The sequence below is a fragment of the Grus americana genome, chromosome 4, assembly GCF_028858705.1.
Source record: "Grus americana isolate bGruAme1 chromosome 4, bGruAme1.mat, whole genome shotgun sequence".
In the NCBI taxonomy this organism is placed as follows: Eukaryota; Metazoa; Chordata; class Aves; order Gruiformes; family Gruidae; genus Grus; species Grus americana.
Window position 1 is genome coordinate 55,537,395 of NC_072855.1, and position 25,796 is coordinate 55,563,190.

The window sequence follows — 25,796 nt, forward strand, 5'->3', positions numbered from 1 at the left end:
AATTTTGCTCTGAAATTTTAAGTAGAGCAAAGTATTTACTGGAAGTGTACAATTGTTTTTTGGGATTCATTTCAAGTGCAAACTTAAAGGAAGTTTTCGTTCTACTAACTGTAAACTATTCAAGTGAAAATTCCTTGTCTTTTATCCCGTTTCAACAATTTATATTCTCATTGAAGTTATGCATACCAACTGTTCCATAACCAGCTCTTACCTCTTATTCAGACAGCAGTAGATAATGGGATTGTACATTGTAGAGCTCATGGCAAGCCAAAAGCTGGCCAAATAGATTTGTTGAATGTATTTCCACCGATTTAATTGTTGGTAGATCCCAGTAACTATGAAGTAAATGTGGTAAGGCAGCCAGCAGATGGCAAATGTCAGCACAACCACAATCATCATTTTTACCACCTGAAAGAAGGAAGTAATAATGCTATTTTATCATATACATTAACCTTTTTTATTTGGACTAGCATTTCAACAGCTGTTAATAATATTCTTGCATTTGATTATTAAAGTTAGTCAAAGCAAAAATATGCTTTTATATAATTTTCCTTTTAATCTGACTTTCCTAAGTTTCTGTTTATTTTCTTTTTCTTTTTTCTTTTTTTTTTTTCCTTGGCTGGAGATCCTCCTTTTCCTAAGGAAAATAACATGAAAATCTTCTCTGACTTTATTTGTATTGATTCTTCCAAGTAATATATTTGCTTACTTATATTTGGCTATTTAAAAATACTACTTTTTTCTGTACACAGTATCATGGCATGACATTACAGGGTGTTTTATTTGGACACCTCATTTCGGCCTTTATTGAGCCTGGTGTCTTTTTCTATTGTGGTCTGCAAGTATATTCCTTGTCCCCGGTTATTAGATGTGTTTTGAGTAAACACTAGGTTGTAGGAAATGAGCAACTGCAGTATCCTGTTTAATTTCAGAGGCTAACAATTTCCTTGGCTGGTAATCATTATTTGTTGTTTTCTGCAGGCATCGTAACATCCGTTAGCTACCATAGTTTCCATTAAGCACAAATGAAGAGGAGCTCTGTTTTGTGCTTGAAACACAGGAAGAAAAGTTGCGAGTCACGTAAAATTTTCACCCATGTCTTTCTCTCTTCAGCTATGCCAAATACTAGCCCACCTGCCATTTTCAACACAATACGTCATAACGTTTACACAACAGCGTTTCCTTTTGTAGGTAAAACGAAATCAGACGTGATAGGTCTGTGCTGGAAGGTCTCTTCTTCATTTGTACTGTGAATACTGAGGAATAATAAGGATTGCTATCAACAGCTCCATTCATTTCTCTGTACATGGTACTGTTTCCTACGGTTTGCAGTTTTGCCAGGAAAAAAAAAAAAGACCTGAAATTTCCCATACCTACATGTCTTAGGTTGACATTTTTATAAAATTTCAGCTAACATAATTAAATCATTTTACATATAAATGTCATGGCGCCATCCTTAACTTATATTAGGTCTTCCTGTGGGAAACATAAAGCAATTTTTCATTTAATATCTAGCACCAGTTTACAAGCTTTCCTGCTGGCTAGGACTGTACTATACAAGATTTTGCTTATGAGAATACTTGTTAATACTGATACATATACCAATCATCACCTAAAGATACAAAAGGCATGTCTGTGCACACATACAACAACATTATTAATATTTGGTTCTTCTAAAGCACTAAAAATATGTTGTCAAATCACAGTCTATCATGAAATGGCATGTCTTTTCTACTTTTCTACTCCTTTGGACATAACTTCCACTATTCTTCTGCTGGGGATTTACAACTGTGCCTCGCACACATTGTGCAGGTGGAAGACTTAACTCCATAGTTTTACCACAGTACTTAAGCTCTCTGTCCATTGATTTACAGGTGCACTTTGCTTGTTGCTGTGCTTTTATACCTGTCAGGAATGATAAGTACTACTTCAACACCGTTCAGGATTTCTGTAATTTCAGAACACTTGAGAGTCTAATTACTTGCCTCAATATTTAATTAGCAAGTCTTGCAGTACCAGCTGTGCATGTGAAATTACTCTTAGAATTATTTATCATTGGAATATCATAGGTACTAAATGGAAGGATTTCTGTCTCCAAGTTTTCCAAGTGTAATCAGGCAAATCCATATTTATACTGAACATTTCATCTGTTCAGTGCTTGAGAACTGAAACAGTAGAGCTTTCCAGCAATAAATGTAGTTTAATCTCGTTGAACACCATGTCGCTCATGTCCCAGAGCTGCTAGAAATCAGGTGCGGGTTGCCAGTTTGGCATAGTATATTGTGCTAACAACATTTTCAGAAGAAAGTTGTTTGTCTTTTTTCTAACATTCAAATTCTTATTGGCCAGTTTTCCGTGTTATGCTGAAGGGCAAGTCACGCAGTGCTTCAAGAGTCTACTTAAAGGTCTCCTAAAGGTAATAAACCTTCACAGACTGTACAAATAATAGCTTTTCAATTTCAACTGTTGCACTCAAAAATTAACACAAACTGAATTAAGTTTTGGGTTAACCCAAATATAGTATTTCAGGTTTTCTTCAAGGAAACAGAAATCCCAAAATAACTATTTACACTATGATCCAAAGAAAGTTCTCAACTAAGAAATTTTTGTCACAATTTCAGGCAATTCGATTCTTATTTTAAAGATTTTAACTTTTTTTTTTTAAGTTGTGAAATGAAAAATGCCAAATCACCCCCAGAAAATCACATCTTTTCCTGCAAGGTTACTCTTTTGTTTAAAACAAAACACTCATCTTTAAAAACAATGAAATCCACATAAGATTTTCTTTTTGCTGATTCTGTCTGGAAATCCATGATTAAATATTAAGTCATCATCTTCCTGAAAGCACAAATTTCTGAAGTAAATAGTTAAACTAGACAGGAAGCAAAAGATGATTTTAGATGGTCATTAGTGTTTGATTAAGTTTGTGAAGTAACAGGTAACTGGAATGACAGACAGTGAAGCATGCTACATTCTTAATCATTCAGGTTTGCAGCTATTTTTCATAGATAACAAAAGTTACCTAAAAATTTAAAGTACCATTTTTCTCACAGATAAGGCTGTATCAGTCTGAGTTTCACTGAAGTGAATGGTAATATACAGATATATGTATGTTTAGGGGGAGACCTGCTATGGGGTTTCCTTATTAATATGTAAAGTGTTTTTTCCTGGCACAAAAAAGTGCTAATTTTTTCCAGCAAAAAGGGATGTTTAATAAAAGTCAAGTTGTTATTCTTTTGAGTATTTATGTAGTACAAAGCACTCATTGACATATTACCTGAGGAGAAGATAAGTGAGATGTTGCAAGTATGTGGCATGAAATTGTTTGAAAAACAGAGCAGTTACAGTTGATTTTGAAGTCAGCCACAGAAGTTATGAGAGAAATCAAAAAGCACTATTCTGTACTCATTTCATGGGCAAAGAATGAGTATATGTTGGCAGAAATGGAGGAAAAGAAGAAGAGGAAGCTGAAAAGGAGGGAGATTATTCCCAATTTCCTTTCCTCTTTCAGAGACAGGTACACACCGTGCAAGGCCATACCTTACAGTTTATGGCTGCCATTCTTGTCCATCCCCTTGGTCTTTCCAGTGTTAAGTTTCATTTCTTGATGATATCAATAACTGTGAACAGAAACTGCCTTCAAAGTCTATAAACCCAGGGCACCTTGACTTTTACTTGGTGTAAATCCTGATGAATGAGTGCAGTAAACTGTTCAGCTCAATTAGGGCACAGGGAAAAGAAGTGAAACAGGCCAAGTATGAATTTGCCACAAAAGCCTGATTGTTTTTTTCCAGTATGCCGTGATGTTTCACTAAAAAGTCTCCAATGACACTTGAAGGTTCAACTGTAGAGTATAAGAGAAAGCCTCAATGCTTGGAGTTTTTTGGAGTACTTAGACTTGTGGCTCTGACAATACAGAGTTCTTTTGTTTCTTTTTAATATGACTGTTTTGCTTTATTTTTTTGAGATATTACCATATTTCAGTTGCTTTATTCTCTATTCTGTGGTGCATAGAATTCATTAATAAGGGTTTGCTCTTGTGTGTTAGGAAACATTTCTAAAGCAAGCAAACCAGAAAATTACTGAATTCAGTTGTGCTTAATGTCTAATTCTCTTCCTGCTGCCATTTCACCATGGAGCTTTCCAAAATGTGTGATTGTAGTGAACGTCACCAACCTGTGTCCCAGTGGCACTGTTTTCCCTGGTGTTCTGCTCAATCTCCCTTTGTGTATTGTGGGCAGCATGGCCAGAGGAAAGGGGTTTTTTCTGTTCCAGGACTTCGTTAAAATGAGTTGTACTGAGCCTCTCAGTTGTGCAACCTTTAGGTGTGTCTTGAGGCTAGAGTTGGAATACGATGGAAACATTTGAAGCGGTAAAACTGAAAAGGAGCTAATAGATTCCGCAACACTCGCAAAGAGCAGCAAATATCTTTTCTTTTTCCCATCTGTTTTTATTTTGCATGAAAAATGGCTAGAAAAATGAGTCTGATTTAGATGTAGCGCTGAGAACAGGTCTTGAAAGATTAGGAATAAAATATACTTTTCCGAGAGACTCAGTTGATGCTGGGGGGCTATAGCAATTCACATTGTAAGGCATTGATTTGCCATCAATACCTAAGACTTAGGCTGGGGAATAATTTCCTTTTCAATCTGCTCTGCGGCTCCTTATTGCCTTTCTAAGTCATCTTTGATATTGCTGCTTCTACAAGGTCAGGAGTTTCACACTCTATATCTTCATTAGTTTCAGAACTTTTACTCCTAGGTGTTATGCAGATGTAAATGAGAAGCAGAGCAAATACTTTAAGAACCCATACAGTGTAAGAATGTCTTCGTTTAACCACTGATGGATATTATTTGTCCATGTGAATACAACTTAAACACAGTTTACGGATAACCTCTGGGAGTCATGATGTGTTTCTTTTTCTGCTCTGTGCTCTTTTGGAAGAAGTAAAATACCGAACTAACATTACACAAAGTATTTCTCCCAACATGTTAGGATGCAATCAGTAAATCCACTTCCCAATCCTGGGGATATACATGGCACTTGTGCACTAAGCACTAGAGAGAAGGGAACACCATTATGTCTTCTGCTCCTCCACAACACTAACTTTTGCAAGAAAATTAGAGTTCAAAGGTAACTACTGGGATTAGTATAGAGATAGGGCTGTTTTCTGAGATATCAGGTGCTGTGAGTTTTCATACAATTTTGACAAGCTCAGGGATTTTTTGTGCTCTTTTAGCCCATGGAAAGGATAGAGTCTTAATAGCTGAAGGAGATGCACATTTAAAAGGCGAAGGAATCAGAGCACTTGGAATTCTTTATCAGGTAAGATACTTGTCAATTCCAGTGCTTGACATCATTTTATTCTTCTGACTTATACTTTTCATCCATTTTTTCTCAGTTGCTTGAAATAAAGAAACCACTTTTCATTTCAGTTTGCATAATCCCTTGCTGCAGACAGAATTCACAATCACTTATTTGTTATTTAAGCTATAAAGTTGGAAAGATATTCTGTTCTAGTATGAAGTGGATTTGAATCAGATTGCTGTCTTACAAATGCTAAAATGTGGGGTCCTCCCCAAATCAAAGCAATTCTGACATTTTTCACGAACGGTCTTGGCTACTGCCGTTTTTAAATGATACTTTTCTAATGTTGCATGGAAAACAGCTTTGACAGTGACTTTAAGATTCTCTCGACATGTCAAGAAATATCTGTTCCATTGAAGAAAAGGGGCAAATATTTTGCTCAGGCTTTTATCCTTGAGAAGACATGATTTTACAAACATCTGATTGGAGGCGGGGAAGAAAAGTTGCCACAAGTCTTATGTTACTTTGTTTAAAAGAGATGTCTTAATTTCTCACAAGAGATTGTTAGATATTAGACAATATGTTAATGTCCGCTGTTCAAACTAAAAGAGTTTTCTTCCGTAACCTAGATGACAAGTAAAGGTAGGTAACCTTGTATCATTTCCTTGGTCTTCAGCGTGGAGTAGCATAAGAAGTTTATGTCCTTTAGAAAATGACTCTGAGTGGCTGTGTGGGATTGGCATTACTGGATATGGTTTTCTACCTGAGATCTAGTTCTGAAAAAAAGTGAAAAAGCTGATCTAGTGCTTTTGTACTTAAAATTTACACCATTACTTATTTTACAATAGTTTTCTTCTGTAGATATGACTTGGAATGAGTGATGGGGCACACTTCACTTCCATGCTTCCAAGCAGAGGTGAGGTTTGGTGTGGGGGAAACAAAATAATCGTACCTTCTTTTGTTTTCCCCATAGGAGTAGTTGGTTCTTAAGTCTACTTTCTGCCACAATTCTGAAAATATTCTGGAACCTTTAATCCTCATTGAAGGTGCTCTCAGAACTTTGTAAGTATTTTAAGGCTCGCTTGAATTTTCCATAGAAGACTTCAGAAGGATTGGTACATATGAACTTTTTCTCTTGGAAACTAGACTTTATATTGAACAGTGCAATAAACAAATAAGGCTATGCTGAATTATGCCAATGAATTATGCAAAAGTAGACCTACACGTAGTCTGCTTTCTGTGGGTTCCTATCAATAGAACCTGCCCTCTTGAACCTAAAATGAGATGGGTACCTTTGGTTATCTTTAAAACAGGAGCACAGGCTATTCGTTCATATGGAAAGCCTACAGGCTTTTGGATTGTTCTATTTTCAGCTTATTCACTTAGGGAAATTAAATAAGTGATTTATATAATTAGAAACCATTTTAATGTTTACCACATTTCTCTATAATTTTGGCACAAGCGCATCATGGGAAAGAATGCAGATTATTTAAAACATAGTTTGAAAAACCTCTTTCTTCTCTTTTCTATTGATAGGAATAAAATTGTGTTGCCTGAAGATGAAATGAATTATTCCTGGACTATACTACATAAAACTCACAGCAAAATTCTATTCAGAAAAAACCCACAGTTAAAGCTGTTCTTTTATTGCCATCATAATTATGCATTTGCAATGGTAGTAACATCTTTCCTTTCAAAGGTCAAAGCAAAAGTGTTTATTACCACCTAAGAAAAAACAAAAAAAGCGTAATGTCTTCCAGTCTTATTTTAATTTAAATTGAGTTGAAAGGAAGCTGTTAATGTCAGTGATGCCTGAGGCATATTTTGCATTTGATGCATTTAGTTTATTTTTGTTATTCCACAAACAATGAATTTATTAGAAGTAGGCTTGTCACTCACAAAACATTTTGGAAATATTTGGTCAGTAAAAAGGCTATTTCTGCTTTTGTACAGACATTTTAGCATTGCTTCAAGTGTTAAAGTATCCACACTACTTGGCAATAATGGTCAACACACTGATCATTTCTGCACTGGTTTGATACTCCTGTGGAATAAGGCATAAACTGACCCATGACAGGGTGGCTGAAACTGTTTCCTGGGAAACCTGCTCCAAAGCATGTGGAAATCAAAGAAACTCTTTCTATCCACCCAAGAAAATGAGTAATGATATAAAGGTGCTTTGAATAGGTTGTTTACAACGTTGCAGCACAGAAACTTCTAAAGCATGAAGTACTTGAGTTAAAGGATTAAATTTGTTAGGTGAAGGTATCAATAGACATAACACAAACACCCCTCTGTGTGTAGGTGATAATTTTCACCTGCTTCTAAAAAGCACATTTGGAATATTGTAGGTTCTCTGCAGTTTACCTCCTGCCACCATTTGTAGTGTCTCTGGGCTGTTTCATCTGCTTTCCTCTTTGTAAGTTTATGCTGTAGCAACAGTTTAGTGAGGTCTTTCATGCTAAGTCTTAAGGAAGTAGTGGTATAGACTTCTGCTTTAACTCAGAAAAAGATATGCTGAAATTATGTTTTGTTTTTACATGAAGAGTGACATGGAATTAATGTAAAAGTCTATAAGCGCAATACTGGAACTGCAGTTCTGCTCTGCGGAATATACAGCTCTCGGCGCTGCAGTCCTCCAGAATAACTGATCTGTGTCAGGTTTCCTGGACTTTTTGCCGCACAGGTGCTGGGCACCATTCCAGAAAGCTCACCAGACTCAAAACTCATGCTAAAATTAATTTGTTCATGACTTCCCTACAGGGACTCAATGAGGAGAGGGCTGCTTATGAGCTCTCTCTTCTCTCTCTCTCTTCCTCTCTCTCTACACACACAGGGCTATACATGTGATGGCAATTGAGTATATTTAACAGGATGCCTTTGCAGATTAGATGAGACACATGCAGAAAAGACAAAAGACCTTTTGAGGTTTTCAAGGATTGTTTGGCTGCTGGTGAAAGAATTTCCTTAGAACTTAAAGAATATACTTTCTCCTGAAACTGGGATATTAAGGTTACCTGTCTGGAGGGTCAGGTCCCAGACTTGAACTTGGGGAGAACTACAGAGAGGAAATGGGGGCTGTCTTAGAAAAACCCAAACAACTCCATAGTTTAAATGTGGAGATCATAATCTCCATGCTTAAAATTAAATTTTGAAAAAGAGACTGATTTGGTTTTCATTTGTCTTTCTGGTAGCTATCTTGATTTTATTATTAAATCCTGAAAAGGAGAGAGGGTGAACCCTGTTTTTCCAAAGTTCTAAGCCCATAAAATATCTCTGTAAAAAGTATTTTGGTTTTAACATGCAATAAAAATAATTCCCCCATACCTCATGTCCAGTCTTTCCCTAGGCAACTGCTAAGCATATGAAGAGTGAGTCTATAAAATTAAAATTGTGATACATAACATTAAGAATTTGCTCATTCCCTACATTTTCAGTAGGTATTCAGTCCATATACTCAGTAATAGAAAGGGTTTAACAGAACTTTTTAAAACTTAAAAGAAAATGTTTTCTCAGAGTACTGTTATGCTGCCTCGTATTGCTGGGGAAAAAACCTCTGTGTGTGTGTTTAGGGAGGGGGCCGTACATTGTCATTAATGTGTTTATTGTGCAAGAATTTAAGAATTTACTTGGAAAAATCCTGGGATTTGCTGAATTAAGAACTAATAAAATTTTCTGCTGTGAGTTGTGGAACGAACTGTTGTGAACAGAGGAGGAGGAGACGGATGTATTGATTCATTACAGCACGACAAGGTCATCAGTTTAATGAAAGGAATAAATGAGATATTAGGATGTTCCAGATGAGGCATTTTCAGTGGAGACAGGAAAGTGTTATTACCACTGTGCAGGACCATGGTGAGACTTCATTGCTGGCATTCCTCGTCTGGTTTTAGTCACTTGTTTCATACAGATGTTATTATATCAAAGATGACCAGAAGCACTTGTTTCATTTATGTAATGAATGTAAATAAAGGCTGAGAGATGATATGCCTATAAAAGCATCTGTAGAGGTAGCACCAGTGAGGGAAATAAGTAATTAATTAAGCTAATAGAAAATAATGGCATAAATAGAGCTGTCCATAAGTAAATTTAGCCTGGAAACTGGAACTCTGCGAGTGGTGAGATTTTTAGAGCACTTTCCATTAGATGTAGCGATCCAGAAGGCAAAATGGTTTTAAGATGGAGATTTAAGATGATATCAGAGGAATTCTGTTAGGGTTGTCTGTGATGACAGGTGTTGGGCCATGAGGCTGGTTCCTGTCCTGTTTTCATTTAACATTTTAATATTGAAAGACTCCCAAGGAATAAATGGAGAAAACTCTGGACGCAGCTCAACATCTTCCAGTGTCTGGCAAACAAGGGACGAGTTAGCTTTTGGAGGAGCCTTTAAAAGCTCCTGAGAATTCCTTCTTCCTGGGTTATTTTGACTTTGTCACATTCCTTGCTTAATGTCAAACACAACCACAGATAAAACAGATGTTTAAGACTTGCCATGTCTTATTGATATGAAAATCTTCAAATGGATTTAATTTCTAGAGTAGTTTCACAAAATCTAAGATATATGACTAGGTGAGTCTAGCCTCAGAGGAGACGGACTTAAAGGTATGAAATCATAAAGTTAGACTACTTTTATGATAAGGAAAACAAATTCAGAGCTAATCACTTCAGAAACTCTTAGTTCAATTCCTTGTATTTCATGTAGAGGAAAGACATTGTACGAGCGTAACAGGTTCCCAGTTTGGGTGGCATATTTTGTCACACTTCCAGCTGCCTAAGGAATAAACCAGTAGACATTTCCACATAAGGACTGGAATCATTAAAAAGCATATCTGGGGTTTTTTTGGCTGTTGACTGATAACAAAGCAGTGGAATGTACAGAACTGGTGCTAGCTGGGGTAAATGGTCCTTCAACCTAGTATTACTTTGTCTTTTTGCTTTTTGAATGTGCTGAACAATGCTTGCTAAATTTATGAATGGCTGCACTGAGGTACAGCTGTGGTTTTCCACCACAATAAAGCTTTGGCCTACAAGGCACTCATAGTGCATCAGCATTTTGGATAAATGATAATTTATCTGTAGCTGTATGAAATTTCAGATAGTCAAGCAATATAGCCATCCACGCAGGATAAGCCATAGTGCTGTGTCTGTTACATTAGTGAGCCCAGCTGTTCTTAAAATAGGGTCTAATTCTCCAGCTTTGCCTTATCTGTTGTTTCTCTTCTATCATACCCCTATCTTTTTTCTCCATTTTATTTTCATTGCCAACCTCTACAAAGTCAAAGAGTAGACACATTTGCAGAAGAGGATTACTGATGGACCAAAAAATTACATGGGCACCTATTTTTGGCAGGAGGTATATGTTATTCGTAACGAATTTAATTTCTGCACCTCATTATCCCATGATAGAATGGGTAGGTTGTTTCACTTATCACACTCAGGAACGTAAAATCAACCAAAGGGAAGAAGGGGTAACTTCCCGAGGGAAGAGCATGTGCCTCTTCGTGTATGTTTGCACAGTTGTGGAGTGGGCACCTTGTCAGTATGTAAGCAAAGTGCTCCTACATCACCATGGCAGTCATTTCTCTCCATGAAGTACAAGCACAAACGAATCTACAAGGTGGAAACATTCATGCCCCATGAATAAATAAGTGGTGGGAAAGGCACACAGGCAATATAAGTTTCTTCCACAGTCTACTGTTATATGGCCAGTTTGGATGGGCTGTAACCCAGATGCCTTCCCCCTGTACCTGTGTGCTCCAGAATTTGGTTCTCTTTGCATACATAACATGGAGAAGTGAATATTAGGCGCACATGCAGCCTTGGTAGATCATGACCTGAATAAAGGCCAAAAAATTCTGTGGTTATTGCTGTCTGACTTTTAAAAAATATTCATAGATGGTGAGTCAGTATAGGCTAGGGTGTCAGCTGTGAAGATTTGGGCTATCCCTTGGAGTCTGTAGTGCAAAGCTGTGTAGGGAAGTTGGTTGCAGCTGGTGTTTTTAATGGAATTTAAGATACTAACTTTCTGTTATATTAAACTGTTTATCTCCCTTATGCTATTTGAAAATGGAATACAACATATAAGTTATTGGAGATTGGAATGCTGATCCTCATGCTGGGAAAAGCTAGGGGAAGATGGATTGCTGAAATGCCTGGGAAGATATTAAACTTACCATGTCTTTGTGCAATCCCCTGGGGTAGCAATTATTTTCCAACCTTGAAGAAGTCTGAACAAATGTCTAGGATAAAAGTGGGGTTTCAAGATGGTGTCAGTAGAAAATAGAAAGTCACATGCAAGACAAATCCATGGACCCAGTGTATCAAAACACTTTGTTTCTAATGGCTGGATGCAAACTTTCACGTGAGTTTTATGAATGGGGCACTATCTAACTAGACTGTCTGTCTATGCTTAGTGATTGCTTGTTAACAGTAAGGATCTTTGATTTCAGAATTACTTACCATGTGATATGCGAGTTCATAGTGTAATATTCTCATCACCTATTTTTGATGAATAAGCTTTATATTATGAGTATGGTCTTGTTCTTCCAAATCTGTGCCAGCCTTTGTGGGTGCTCATAATTAATTCAGTGTCCATGAATTTTGATGCTACACTGTAATGCTTTGACTCTCTTGCCTTTTTTTTTTTTTTTTTTAATTTAACAAAATCTGCCTTTAATAAACTACTCCATAGTGAAACAATTCAGCTTATTTCTTTCATCCTGACCTGGTCAGCTACCATTTAATGCCAGCAAAAATATCATTATGTCTAACTAGTGCTTTTCTTATTTTGTGCAATGTAGTATAAAATGTATATTAACATGATTTCATGTCATGTATTCATATGTGGTTAAAAAAAAAAAAAAAGGAAAAAAGGAAAATCTGCCTTTTTAGTTGCACTGCAAATCAGTGAGAAGTCAGGAGTAGTATGCTGAACTACATTTTTATAGCTTTACCGCTATGTAAAAAAGGACTATAAGGACATAGGACAATTCCTCCTGGATCAGACAGTTGTCCATCTATCCTACCATTCTGCCTCTGACAGTGGCAGTAGGAGATGCTGTTTAGGGAGATCCCATGAACCTGACCATTTTCCATCTTCTATTTTCCTAATACTGCCCCAGCATCCAAAATTGTATTAGAGAAGGGTGCACCCCTGATTCATTCTTTCAGTATCTATTTATGAATTTATTGCCTGTTAATTTGCCTAATCCCTTTCGGAACCTTCCGAGATCATAGCATCTGGCAGGAGAGAGTCTCCAAAGCTCTTTATCAACTCTTAAATTACCCTCTTTTAAAGTACTCTCTCTTCCACCTGCTTTAAAGTGCTCTCCTGTTAATTCTTGTATTTCAGGATTTGGTGACCAACAGTTCTTCAGTCACTTTTTCTACCGCCTTTGTGATTCTGTAAACCTGGATCATCTCATCCCCTGGCCTCCTTCTCTCCAAACTGAGAAGCCCAGACCATTTTAATCTCTTCATAAGTCCTTTAATCATTTTAGTTGGCCTTCTTTGGACTGTCTCTAAATCCATGAAAGGAAAGGAAATAAAAAAAAAAAAAAAAAGAGAGCGAGCAAAACAGAGAAATATGTGTGAGTGGCTACGTGTGAAGTGTTCATGCAGTAGTTCTCAGAGAGACCATTTGTTCGGATCCTGTCCTGTTGGTTGATTCTGTAGTCTATGAAAGAGGGGAAATATTTCATATTTCAAAAAATTATTTAAAATTGTTGGCATGCCTTTTTGTAATATTTACCTGTAGTCCTTTAAGACTTCACCTGGATACTTCTGTTTATCTAGCAAAAGCTTTTCACACAGCAATTTTGAGTGATTTTTGAATTCATATGTAACCATTCTGACCCTGACCTGGAAAAGTGTGTCCTGCCATCTTACTTGATTTGTCTTCTCACACTATGTAATATTTCAAATTCATATTCAAAAGTGGTTCTGACATCATCATTCCTACAGTCCCACATTGTTTTGAATATTATTTTCTTTTCAGATGGAAGTCTTAAGTTTTCTGCTTTTTCATTTTCTCCTCCACTGTGTTGCATATACTGTATTAACTGATTAAATAGATGCATTTGACTGTAAATGGATACGGGATGTCTACTTTTGCTGTCAAAATATATATATAAAACTTTGAAAGTTTCCTTATGTAGTTAGGCTGGTAAACCTAACAATCTCTTTAGTGATTCCTGTAATACTTTGAGCCACTAGCAAACGTATGAGGGTTTTTTTCTGTTTTTACAAGCAAATCTGCAAAACGATTTTGATATTGAAAAAATGTGGCTTTTAATAAATCTTCATTGCAGTAAGAAGTTGAGATGACACCTCAAGCTGTGTTAGGAAAAGCAAGAATACAGGCAGAGGCATAAGTATGGAGGAATCATGAAAATTGCTGAAAAAGATGCACAGTGATATATTATCATAAAGTTAATAGAGTTAAGTGGAACTGTAAAGAAAAGATATAAAAGTTAAGGAAAGGATTTTCTGTTCTGTATTCTTCCTATTGGGATAAGGCATTGGCATCTTCTGTTGAGAGAAACACTATTTTTTCAGAAGACAGTTTTATCAGAACTGCATCTCTTGACAAAGACAACAGTAACAAATTGAATTTATTTACAGTACACGATTATCCCCTCTTACAAGGGGGTTAAGTATAGTTGGAAGAGGGATTGGAACAGAAGGTTAGATAGAAAAAACAGTGTGGACACTATATCTGAGAGCAAGTCTCTAAGTCTTTGCGTTGAATATAAAGAAAACTTTAGCCTACTAAAACTGATAGTAACGTTATGAGCCACCTATTTAAACTTCAGTTATGTATAACAGTATTGAAACTATAATTCCATCTTGTGAAAATGGGAATTGCAGGAGAATAAATGATGTTCAGCTGAACATCAGTCAGTCTTATGCCAGGAGCTTTAAGAAGAAGGGGTAATGGCTGTGAAGTCCCCGTATGTACTGATAGTCAACGTTCAGAAGTTCAGAAGACTGCTGTCAGGCAAATTTAAATGGGTCAATCCCTGAGACTTTCGATCTGTCAAAAAAAAAAAAAAAAGTACTGGTTGTAGTCTCATGCAGTCCTGAATTTCTAAAAATGTCAAGTCTTTGACCCTTAAGGATAGCAAGTATGACTTTGTGTTGCCCAGTCTGTAGTGCATACTGTGAAATTTTTTGATTCCTTTCTTCTTTGATGTTGCTTTCAGAAGGATTCAGGGTGCATTGCACAGTCACACATATGAAGTGATGAGACTATCTGTTGAACTACTAACAAATTTCTCAAGCTTTAAATCTTTTCTTGGCAAACATTGTTTCTTTTAAAGGCTTTACATGGTTCCCTACCTTCTTAACATTAAATACCATTTCAAACAATCCCAATCAAACATTCTTTGCACTGTATCATTGCATAATATGAAACATACAGTCAGCTATTTTATATTTCTCCTTCATTATAAGTTCAGTCAGTACAGACTTTCCATATGTCTAGATATCTGCATGCTAAATAGCAAGAAAAACAGATGATTTCTTTGTTTGAATAAAGGAAAAGCAATAGCTCTGCTATCAGAGGCAGGCTGAGTGATGGCTTTATTTGGATTCCAGTCTATTAGTTCATCTCCATGAATGACCAATTATGATTCATCTTTCCAAATACCAGTTATTTCATAAATCCTGCCGGAGAGCACAGCAGTGGAACTGAAGAGCTGTCATGGAGCTCTGCCAATAAAGTCACTGATGCAGTTACAATATATCTGCACATAATTTAATCCCCTTGTTGCATGTGTTGAAGGCATGCATTCCAGTACTCTACATTTAAAATCCTTTAATTAAGGATGCTACTCCTTGTCTCTTGCATATATTTAGAGTTCTAAAGAGATGCTGTTTTTAAACTATCCAAGGGATTTAACTGGACCCTTCACAGCATATAGTAAAAGTCATTTTTTCTCTTCAGAGACCTTTAGTTTTTATGACATAAGATGTTTATTTTACTTAGTCATTATAATAAGAGGTGCTGAAGTTCTGGGATCTCCTGGTTCTCCAAGTTAGCTTTTAATAATTTTCTTTCCACACTAGCTTTTGCCAACTCTGTCTGTTAGAGAGTGATTCCTCAGTTTGTCTTTACAATCAGACGCCGCGGCACCCTCCACTGAGTATTTGTTTCCTTTTTTTCACTGGCTAAAGGGGCAGTATTGGTAATAGCACAGTTAATTGACGAGTGAAATCTTTTTCTGCTTATGGTCTGGAGGAAAGGTAATTTAGTAACTTTGAAAATACACTTTTGGGTAAGTGACAGCATGCATGGCAAAGACTGTTACGGTAATGTTGGACTTTTATGGATGATGTTAAAGAGTGAAATGCTGATCTTTTGAAATGCTTTCAGCACTTCTGGAAATTAGTTCAATAATTTCACTTTGGGAAAAACATGCAAAGCATACTGGTTAGTTTTCCATGATGATTTTTCATCATTTTCTCTCCATTCACATTCCAAATAATCTTTGAACTGTTACAAGGCAATAGTAGTGATACTAGTCAGACTGCATTTTGCTTCCTTAAGAGGGGCTAGCATTTTGCCCTCTTAAAACAGCTATGTAAAAGTGAAAATAAATAACACCTGTGGTTTCATAGGAGGCATTGCCCATCATATCATAAAGCTGTCTAGGCATGTCTGCCATTCTGACAACTGAAAGTTGCCATAGAAAGTTTTATGCTTGTCTCTTACGAGTCTGAAGATGTATGAATGAGAAAATGATCCTAATCTTTCCTTTCATATATCCTCTACCATAACAACTTTTTCTGTGTAGTATGTAGGCAAAAACCACTTTTGTATTCCTGGCAGTGTCCTGTAAGGAATGGAAACATCGGTGTTCTCCAGTATTTACAGAAGATCTGCTATTGTCTCAGGACCCAATGTGTTGCACTCTGCTACTGCTAAAGCGTGGTAGCATATACCACTGTTCATGCATATTCACAGAGTCAGGAAGCAAACTGAGCAATTGAAAATGTGCTAATCTTTGTGAGTTAGAAGTCCGTGTTTGGGTACCATTTTTTCAAATCTGAAAGGTTAAATGCATTTTAGTAGGAAAAAAATGTCAGAAATAAAAAGCAGAAGGGCTGCCTTATTAAAGAAGAAAAGTTAGGTTGAGAAAAAGAATGTTATAAGGAAGAGATCTTCATGGCACTGCAACATCGTGAAAACTGAACTGGAAATAGTCAAATAATCAGTTCATAAGCAATCCACAGTCTTGTTAGATTAGACAATACTTACCGTGAAAAAGATTGAGAGAAAATAACTGTGGGGAAAAAAAAAAGTTTGTATTTGTTGCCAAAGGTTATTGATTTAAAACCTAAATTAGTATATATAAACAGGCTGATCAGCACTCATCTCAAAGATGCACGGGCCTTAATCTACTGAAAATTACAGGAAGATTCACTTTTCTTTTTGTAGGATGAGAATCTGGCCTAAGAGGACCTAATGGTTTGCTAGCCCATTGTTCAAAACTCAATATTTTAGCTCTGTAAAAGCTAAACATTTGGGCTTAGTTTCCACATATCAGACACAGTATATGCTGCTACGTGTGGAGTAAGAAGTTAAAATCCAAATGTTACCTTTATCTAATGCTGAACAATAAAGAATAGCTAATGAACATAGAAGACAATTTGTCAAACTTAATCAAGTTTTTTATTGAAGTAGATCTCTCGTTACTGTTATTTTGAGTGACTTGATGTTTCTGAAGGAATATACTGCAATACTTTGCAACACAATTGCAGGTGATGTTATCAGGATTCACGTAGTGAGATTTAATGGAACAGTACCTTTCTCTTAGCTTTGAGCTGCTCGTGATATTTGTTGGATGTGTCGCCTGGTATTTCTCCTCCCCAGAGGGTAATTCCCACTATTGAATAAGTGATGCCCATGACAAGCAGTGGAAAGCAGTAGACCAGCACAATCACAATGACATGATACCTGCAATGAAAAAGTATTAAGCTGATAAGTGTGTTCAGAGGAGCTATACCAATGGAATGGCCTGCTAGAAGTCGACAGTGTTACTGTAGCACAGCGCATGTTTTATATTGACTGGCTAGTCCCTGGTGTTTTCACTGTCTTTTTGACAGTCTTGAATTGCACTGCAAATTTATTTATATTTTAATGCAAGTGTGTTATGGGGTTTCTAGTTCTGATTCTGAACTCGCGCTAGCCTAAATTAAGAATGACTCTCTAGTTATCAAGATTAGTGACTGCAGAATAAGGTACGTTTGTCCATATCTAGCTGAATTGATTTAATTACTGCACAGCCAAATACCCTAAGGGCAATCTAGGTGTTTTGAGCTCTAGCCTGGACCATAAATGAAAGAGGAAAATAGGTATTTAAATGGTATATTTATACAAAGGCCCTGATAAGTGTCCTGTGTTACCCAACGTACTTCATATGTCAGATCTGTTGCACATAGGCAACACAGATCTGTTGCCTGTGTGTAACATAGTTGTCACTGCTGATGTAAACACTGGGGAAAAAAACCAAAAAGATAACTTCTTTTGCCTCTGGTTAGTTCCTGGTTAAATGCCATCTTCAGATAAAATCCCAGTCAATGATCAGAAGAATCCCCAGCCGTCACTGAAAGTGACCTTACTGCCCTAAAGAGAAATAGCTGTGCATGGGTCCTAATGTGATAAAAATCATATATGCCCAGGGCCTCTTTCACCTGCCTGAAAGAGACCAAAATACCAAATTTGATGCTGGATGGTTACATGGGCTTTCAGCCTTTAACACAGAGTTCATCTTGAATGCCAATGAAGACGTGAAAGGGCAGATAATGTTTCTATGGCTAGGTGACTACTTATTCCTAATTCTGCCAGAGGGACAAATAGAATATATTCCATTTAATTGATTGGTATTCTACGGTGTCAGCAACTGGAACCAGTTATAGGTTTTACAGTTGTCTTATTTGGACTGATATCTGAGATAAGTAATTGTGATAGTGTAACAGACTGAAATGAGAAAATCCAACACTCTCATTAAGAGATCCAGAGAAAAAAAATCTGATTAGGACAAGGAGAGGCTGGAAATACTTATTTTCCTGGTTAGGATGAAAAGGAAGCTTGCTTTGGATTGCATGTTCTGTCCCCATTTCTGACCATCTCTGTCTGTATAGAAGTAGCCATCTGAAGTGAAGCAATGATGGTAAACATGCAGCATGGGACGGAGAACTCTCAGAAGTGGAAGAGAATAAACATGTTCCACTTATCACTTAAAATGCTCTATCTTCCTAGCTTAGATAACTTGCTTTACATTTCTCAGTGATCAATGCTGTTAGTTATTTTGCATGTAGAGTATCTGCATGGTACTCTACAGCTGTTGCCAAGTCCATTGCAAGTGTAGACACCATCATGCACAAGTTTAAAAGAACAAAAGCTTACGTAAAATGTTGTTTTGGACCACCTGGCCATGCTACATAGCAAAGAGTTCTCCCAGGCATCACCTTGGTTATGGAGTATAGGCACTGGGGAAAGGCCAACAAGAAAGCCAAAATCCATATGCTCCCAATGACCACCTTGGTAGCAGTTGCCGAGAGCCTAGGCTTCAAGGGATCAATAATGGCCATGTATCTGTAAAAGAAAGCAAAAACTTGTGTGTAAGAAACCCTCAGAGATTAGGATGCATCTAGAATCAACCAAAGCTTAGGGTTGGGAGAATGATGAGAGAGATATTTATCTTCCTGGATTTCTGATGGCATTGTGCTCTATGGGTGGGTTAGCCCCCATGAAGACAGTGCTGGAAGAAAAAGAAGGTTCATTGAATATTATTTTAAAGCTGTCGGACACCCAGTTAACCATGTGTATACCGGTAGAGCAACTATTTCTCAAAGAGTTAGTTAATCCTGTTACTGCACAACCTGATTGAAAAGCAACAATACAGCTGGATCCTCTGTTACTCTGCTACATAATACAGAGCTTATCTCTAATTAAAAAATTAACAGCCAAGCTGTCAGGATTATCAGTCATCTGTCCAAAAGCTACAGGAACCTGATAAGTCCACATGCATTTATTTCAGTAGACATAGACTGACTTTGAATCGTCTGCCAGAGAGGTCCAGACTGCAACTGGTTCATACAGAGTGAGAGAGGAGCCGTATGAGCGTTTCCTCAGGCAATGTAGAAGTGATAAAAGCACCAAGAGAAATAGATGCATAAAGCATGAAAACATCTCATTTGCTTTGTTCTGTGTTCTCAGGTAGGATAGCGTTCTTCTTGCTGCCCTGTAATTGTATTGACAATCCATGTATGCTGATAACTTGAGAACAACATGCAAAAAATAATTAAAAAGTTTACTCCAAGTGATTACAATTTAAAAGCTTGGGAAAAAAGAGCAATGGGAAGGCATCAAGACAGACTGTGAAAGAAAAACAAATCTTGATTTCTGTCTTTTGTTCTCTATTATAGAGGCAATGAACAAGGGAGACAGAAACTTTGTATTTTATATACTCCATATCACATACTTCATGTGTTTTTCACATTTTTCTTAGTATGCCTACTGCTTTAATTTCTGAGATAAACCCTGAATTAACATATTTTCCACCAACTTCCCTGATCACACTATTTTGTTTCATTTAACAATGACCAAAGAATGACTTGCAAAATCATTAATCATATTAATTAAATAGGAACACTCTTCAAAATTTCTTCCACTATTAGGGGAAATGCTGATAAGTATCAGCCAGAATCACATTTAATGAAATTTTTGTACTTCTGTAAATCCAGGGAGATACTGGCCATATGTGTGTCCATATTGTGTTACCATTATAGCATACTGAATAACTAACTACATGTTCTTTAATCTGACATCCTAATGTTTTCCAAAACAACACAAGGAAATGTTTTTTACATTAATATTTTGCTTCAGATCCAGAGGGTTCCCAAAGTACATTAAAAAATCCTTTTATTCATGATGGAAACACAATGCTGTTTGTGAGTTACTGTAGGAGTTAACAGATAAGCAATTTAAATCAAGAAATTTCCATGGAAGTAGTCAGTGTATCTGTGCTTATTCAAGAAACCAAAGATCTGCCCTTCTGCAGTCATTGGTAGCACTGACATTCTACACTGTGTTTCCCAAACCATTGCTTTGCTGAAATCAGAATTAGAATAGCAATGATTTAGAAGCTCCTCAGGAATCACCAGGGCAAGTCAAAAGGAAACTAAGAAAATTAAAATATTTTTTTCTGTGTTTCCTTGTGGGTTTTTTTTTTTTATTTTCATATTGTATGAAAATGCCTGAAGCAGATGGGAAACTGGAATGAAGATGAAAACCAGCTTGAATGTTTTACTAATGAGAGTTTTCCAAATTTTTGGGAGAATGTCTGGATCAGTTTCAACAGTATATCATCAGTCACAGGTATTAGTACTAATTCTGGAACAAGCAAACTCATTGCCAAAGAATAATTATGGCCCATATACTTTCACTCTCTTTCACAGTACACATGTTCAGTTATCTGATCACCTTTGGCAAGATTATTGGAGTATATCAGTGATTTCCTAAAGGTCCTCTGTGTTTCCATTGTAGGTCTCCAGTCTTCATGCCTGGTAACTGCCCTCGTCCCTGTCTCTTTCAGCTTTTAAATACAATTAGAAAGTCAAACCACACCTATTCCAGCCTACATATGTAGAAAAAATATTTTCAGAACTTTCCAGTATTGCTTCCCTCCTTGTGTCATTTATATCTTCTAAAGGAATTGCAATAAGTAAAAGATGTGCTATGGCTCTTCATCTACTCTTTCTCTACATTTCTACCTCATACAAAGATGGATTGGGATACACTCAGAGACTGTTTCCTGTATGGAAAATTACATAGGCAGTAATAGGCATTGTATGGCAGGGCTGTGGAAAAAAAAAAATCACTTTGTCTTATCAGCATTTGTAGATTTTGTGTTGTTGTTGAGACTTTAGGTGTTGCTGTCAGGCTTAGAAGTTATAAAATCAGTTTACTTTCCACCCACAGAAAATGAATTATTTTGTAGGTAAGCAAGCATAAATTAGTAGATCCTATTCCAAAGTGACACTAATACGCAATTATTGTTATTTTTCTTCTCTATGTTTGTCCTTTCAACATTCATAAATAAAAAGATTTCAAAGCCATTCATGATGTTTGCTTTTTGTGTTTTCATCTTCTGCTTTGGCTTTAGATCATGAGAACCCTTGTTATACTGTTAGGTGACTGCTTGGGTCTGTGCTTCCAAATCCAGGCAGGATTTGACTTGAAATCCATTGAAATCAATGGATAAGCTGCCATTGATTTGAATCAACCCTTTTTTGATGAATAAATTCTGTTCTGCTGCACTTAGAAGAGTAGCACACATTTACAATGAAGGAAGGTGTGACGTATCCTAATTGTTACAGTATACACCTAGATTTTAGGCAGACTTGTCTGAGATTTTTAGGTACAAACATTAGCTACAAGACAATAATAATAATATTCATAATATAATGCTCCTGATAAGAATTTGTGCAAGTAGTCTTCTGCATCCATATTTACCTGCTATCACAAACAAATTTCATTCAAGATATTCCTACATTTTCAAAATTTCATACACGAGAGATGGGTAATTATAGAATAGATTTTCTTTTTTTCTTTCTTTTTTTTTTTTTAGCAAAAATTGCTCTGTTTATAGATAACCATCAAATATGTGATAAATCTAACATCTGCCATCATAGTGGTACTCAGCCTCTAGTAGAGATAACTGTGCTAATACCTTAAAACATCTAAATGCTGTCAGGAGGAGAGAGTGATCTAAACTAACTTCAGTTCTGAATCATCAATTTCCATATCTAGAATTTCAAGCCTATTCATTTTGCATTGTTTTTACCGCACTTACATATTTTTCCCCGCAAGGCAATTAGTTCCCTTCTACTTCACCTGCTTTTTTTTTTTTTTTTCTTTTTTTTAAGCTAAACTGGTGCTTTTGGCATTACATACTAACTATGAAATAGTTTTATTTTAGTGCTGGGTGTCATGTCCCAAGAGAGCAGCAGATCTCATGAAAATATACATCAGTTGGATTGTTGCCCTCTATCCCCTAGTTCCCTTCTCCTCCAAAGAGTAAATGCAACTTGGTAATGAAGATAAGTTTGTAGTCATGAATCCTGTCTTTCATATTGAGCTAGCTTGAGCATGGGGTGCCAGATACTGTCCAAAATGCTTGATGATCTTTACCCGTAGTAGGTGATAACCGATAAACAAGTCATCATTTTCACATGCATGTGGGACTCTTAAGGCATCTTCTCCTAACCTGGAATCATTCCTTTCAATTCCTAGTTTTCTTCAGATTACACATTGACATTATTTTATGTGCTATTGTCAGATTTCTATTATGTTCACATTATTCTTATTCCCTCTTATATTATTCTTATTCCCAACAGGTACCAGCAGTAATTCTCTTTGGCTAAGATAAAATTCTGTTGTTGTATCTCCCCGTCTGGTGACTGCCCTTTAAAGATATGGATTGTTTGTGTGAAATGACTCATACAGCTGTGCTGATGGAAATTTTAACTATTGACTGGCTGAGTGAGGTGAGTCAAAGGACAAGGATCAGATGAAAAGCAGACTCCTTGTCTGTCTTGCTGAGATTTGAGTGATAAGCCAACAGCCTAGCTTTTGCACAAGATTACAAAAACGTAGCAGGCAGTCATTCTAACAAACAAGATGGGGAAGAGGTGGAGGAACCTTGCCCATTCTCTCAATAATGCCTTTGTACAGGACGGACTTAGCTGACCAGAGAGTATTGACAGCTCTCTACTACTGAGCCTTTGATAACAAATCTAATTTATTCTAATTCGCCAGTACACTAGCAATTGTAATGAAGTATCTACCTTGTTCCCCAAGTGGCTTTTCTTAGAAACAAAATTGCTTAATTAAAATAGTGAGATACTGCTTTATATCTGCAATTGTTACACTCAGTCAAATTTGTCACATAAGTTTGGTAGCATTTTCCTAGGGTAGCCATCATTGCCTTAATTAAAGCCAGTGGAAAATATGGAATGACTCTCAGGTGCAGGTTTAAAACCACCTCAGTAGTTGAGCTGTCTCTGGATGCTAATCTCTGTAGCCAAAAGAAGCCCAGAAGAGAACTGAGTCTTTCCTGCGCTGTTAGCTGTCATTTGCAAAGTGCTTAGCCACTCCTGCCTATCATTTTGTTTGCTGGAAATGCTATCTTGCCATTACTGGTACCTAAGGCTGGTAAGTTGTTTGTCTATCTCTTTAGCTTCAACCTGAAAGAGCAGTAGCTAATTTTTCAGTTGGCCATTGCCTTTGATCTCTGTCCATTTTGGCCAGGGAGTTTCTATCAATCAGGAATGAAAGCTCCTTCCAGCACAGGCTGGAGGTTCCATGCTTAGGTGTTGCTCAGAAACTTAGTGAGGTGAGGAGGCTAAGTATGGGATAATGATGGGTATGATGCAGGATATTGCCCCCATATATTCCAGTTACCCATGGCTGACAACTGTCTTTCACGGTGTAGCTCTGTCATTAGGACTCATTTCCCTACTCTGTTTGATATCCTTACATATATTTTGTATGGCAAAGTGCCAGTTATGAGGGGGAGCAGCAGACGTGCTGTTTGAATTGTGCACTGAATGGTGCTGAACATGGTGTAGAAAAAGGAGGATTGTGTGAGTAGGTCAAGAATGAAAGGGAGAATGGTGAGATACGGGATCTGGAGCAAAAGCAAAAGAACTGAGACTGGGGAACATTTTGCTGAATCCAAAAGGAGGAGTAGAAGTGAAACAAGAATAATGAGAAACTAATAGAGGAGAGGAAACAAAAGGAGAATTGTAGAGTAACAGCAGATAGAAATTGGGTTGAGAAGAGACTAAGAAAGGAAACTGGGATGATGTAAAGGCAAAAGACATGAGAAAAATCAGTCCTAGTGGACCGGAGATTCTGAGGTGAGTAGAACTGGTAGAAAAGCACAATGTTTTGACAGTAGGGCTCTGTGGTGGCAAGCCCTTGTGCCTCTGAAAGTGTATGGGAGAGAACTCCCAAAGAGCTGTTTTTTCTGTGATCAGCCAACCATAACTGCATGCAAGGGGAACAAATGGACTCTGATGCTTCGATGTCATCTGTCTTAATGACTGTTCTGCTTCTCCACTGTTCTTTTCAGTAGCCTGAACTTACGCAGTACTTCTCAAGTCAGTGAAAGTGGCGAGTGCTGAGGATCTTGTAGGTCGACTGTATTCCGTGTGTGATATTTATACACAGACCTTGGACCTCCCCACACCTGTGTCCCTAAAGGGCACTAAAAGATGGTAGGCATTTGAGCAGAAGGAGGATTTATAATAGCTACAAGGAACTGAAGACTTGTTACACCACTGAAAAGTGTTTTGTAGCCACACAAACATTATTCAGTGGGGTGCTGTGCCAATTTGCTTTGCAGTCTCTGGACATTTACTGTTCAGTCAGTCACCAGGCTGGAGCAATGGGACTCCCTGCCAAACAAAGGGCTGTGAACTCTCTCTGAGGTCTTTTGATTTCAGGATCGGACTTCTAATGCTTTCTCACTCCAGTGGGAGCTGCTAATAATGCCACAGATAGCTTGTTCCACACACTAAAGCGGGGATGCCGATTCTAAAGTACATATCAACTGAAAAGAATTAACTGATTATGCTCATTTATCACAACAAGCAGAAACCATTATTACCCCATCCAACATAAACACTAACGCTTCGAAGATAATTATAAGATGGAGTAGGCACATTTAGAAATTTAGGGATGTAAATATTTGCAGGTAGAGACTCAAGCCAACGCTTGCAAGAATGTGGATTATTCAACGTTGCGCCATGTTCTATGTATTACTCTAAAGCATTTTTAGGTAGCACTTTAGTTTCATCACTGGAATCATTAGCACATGATTTTGTTTGCCATGATCATGCTATATCCCACTGTCATTGCTTTTCTTCCAGCTTTGGCTTATGTTAGTCTTTGTCCCTAGCTAATTACTACTGAAGTCAGCAAGAGTCTTTCCATTGAGCCTAATGAGAAATCAGTCAGGCTGCAAGATACAATGGCTGGTGCATCATGGTGTGCTTGCTACAGCACTCTCTTCCTTCAAGACTGTTTTCTTATCTGCTGGGGTCAGAATAGATCTAGTTTCCTTCAGAACTGCTCAGTTTGGCTGGAGTCTACAATTTACTGTTTGGTACTTGTTTCTTGGGTTCATCAAATCAAGAAAATCTGTTTTCTCTGACATGATAATAGAGACAGTCCAAATTTGAATAACACTGATAAACTCTTTAAGCCAGTGGTTATAATGACAGCATAATCATGTAGCTCTGTTACAGTTTGCAAATAACAAGAGACAAATGGCTGGTAAGTACTATAAAAACTCCTGAGGTTTGTGTATTATGGTCCTGACAGTAGAAAAGATAAAAAAATCCTAATCTATCTTTTTGTAAAACAGCATACACCGACTAATACAGGCAGAAAAATCTTCCCTCTTTAACATATT

General features: G+C 37.1%; 1 protein-coding gene across 1 annotated transcript in view; it reads right to left on the reverse strand.

Moving 5' to 3' along the window:
• Positions 1-207: 207 nt before the first annotated feature.
• TACR3 (tachykinin receptor 3) overlaps positions 208-25,796 on the reverse strand; it is a 36,424-nt gene continuing 10,835 nt past the window's right edge. The window contains exons 2-4 of the mRNA XM_054824423.1: positions 18,726-18,907; positions 17,116-17,279; positions 208-408 (exon numbers count right to left, since the gene is read on the reverse strand). Coding sequence (XP_054680398.1) covers positions 208-408; positions 17,116-17,279; positions 18,726-18,907 — 547 coding nt within the window. The remainder of the gene's footprint in view (positions 409-17,115; positions 17,280-18,725; positions 18,908-25,796) is intronic.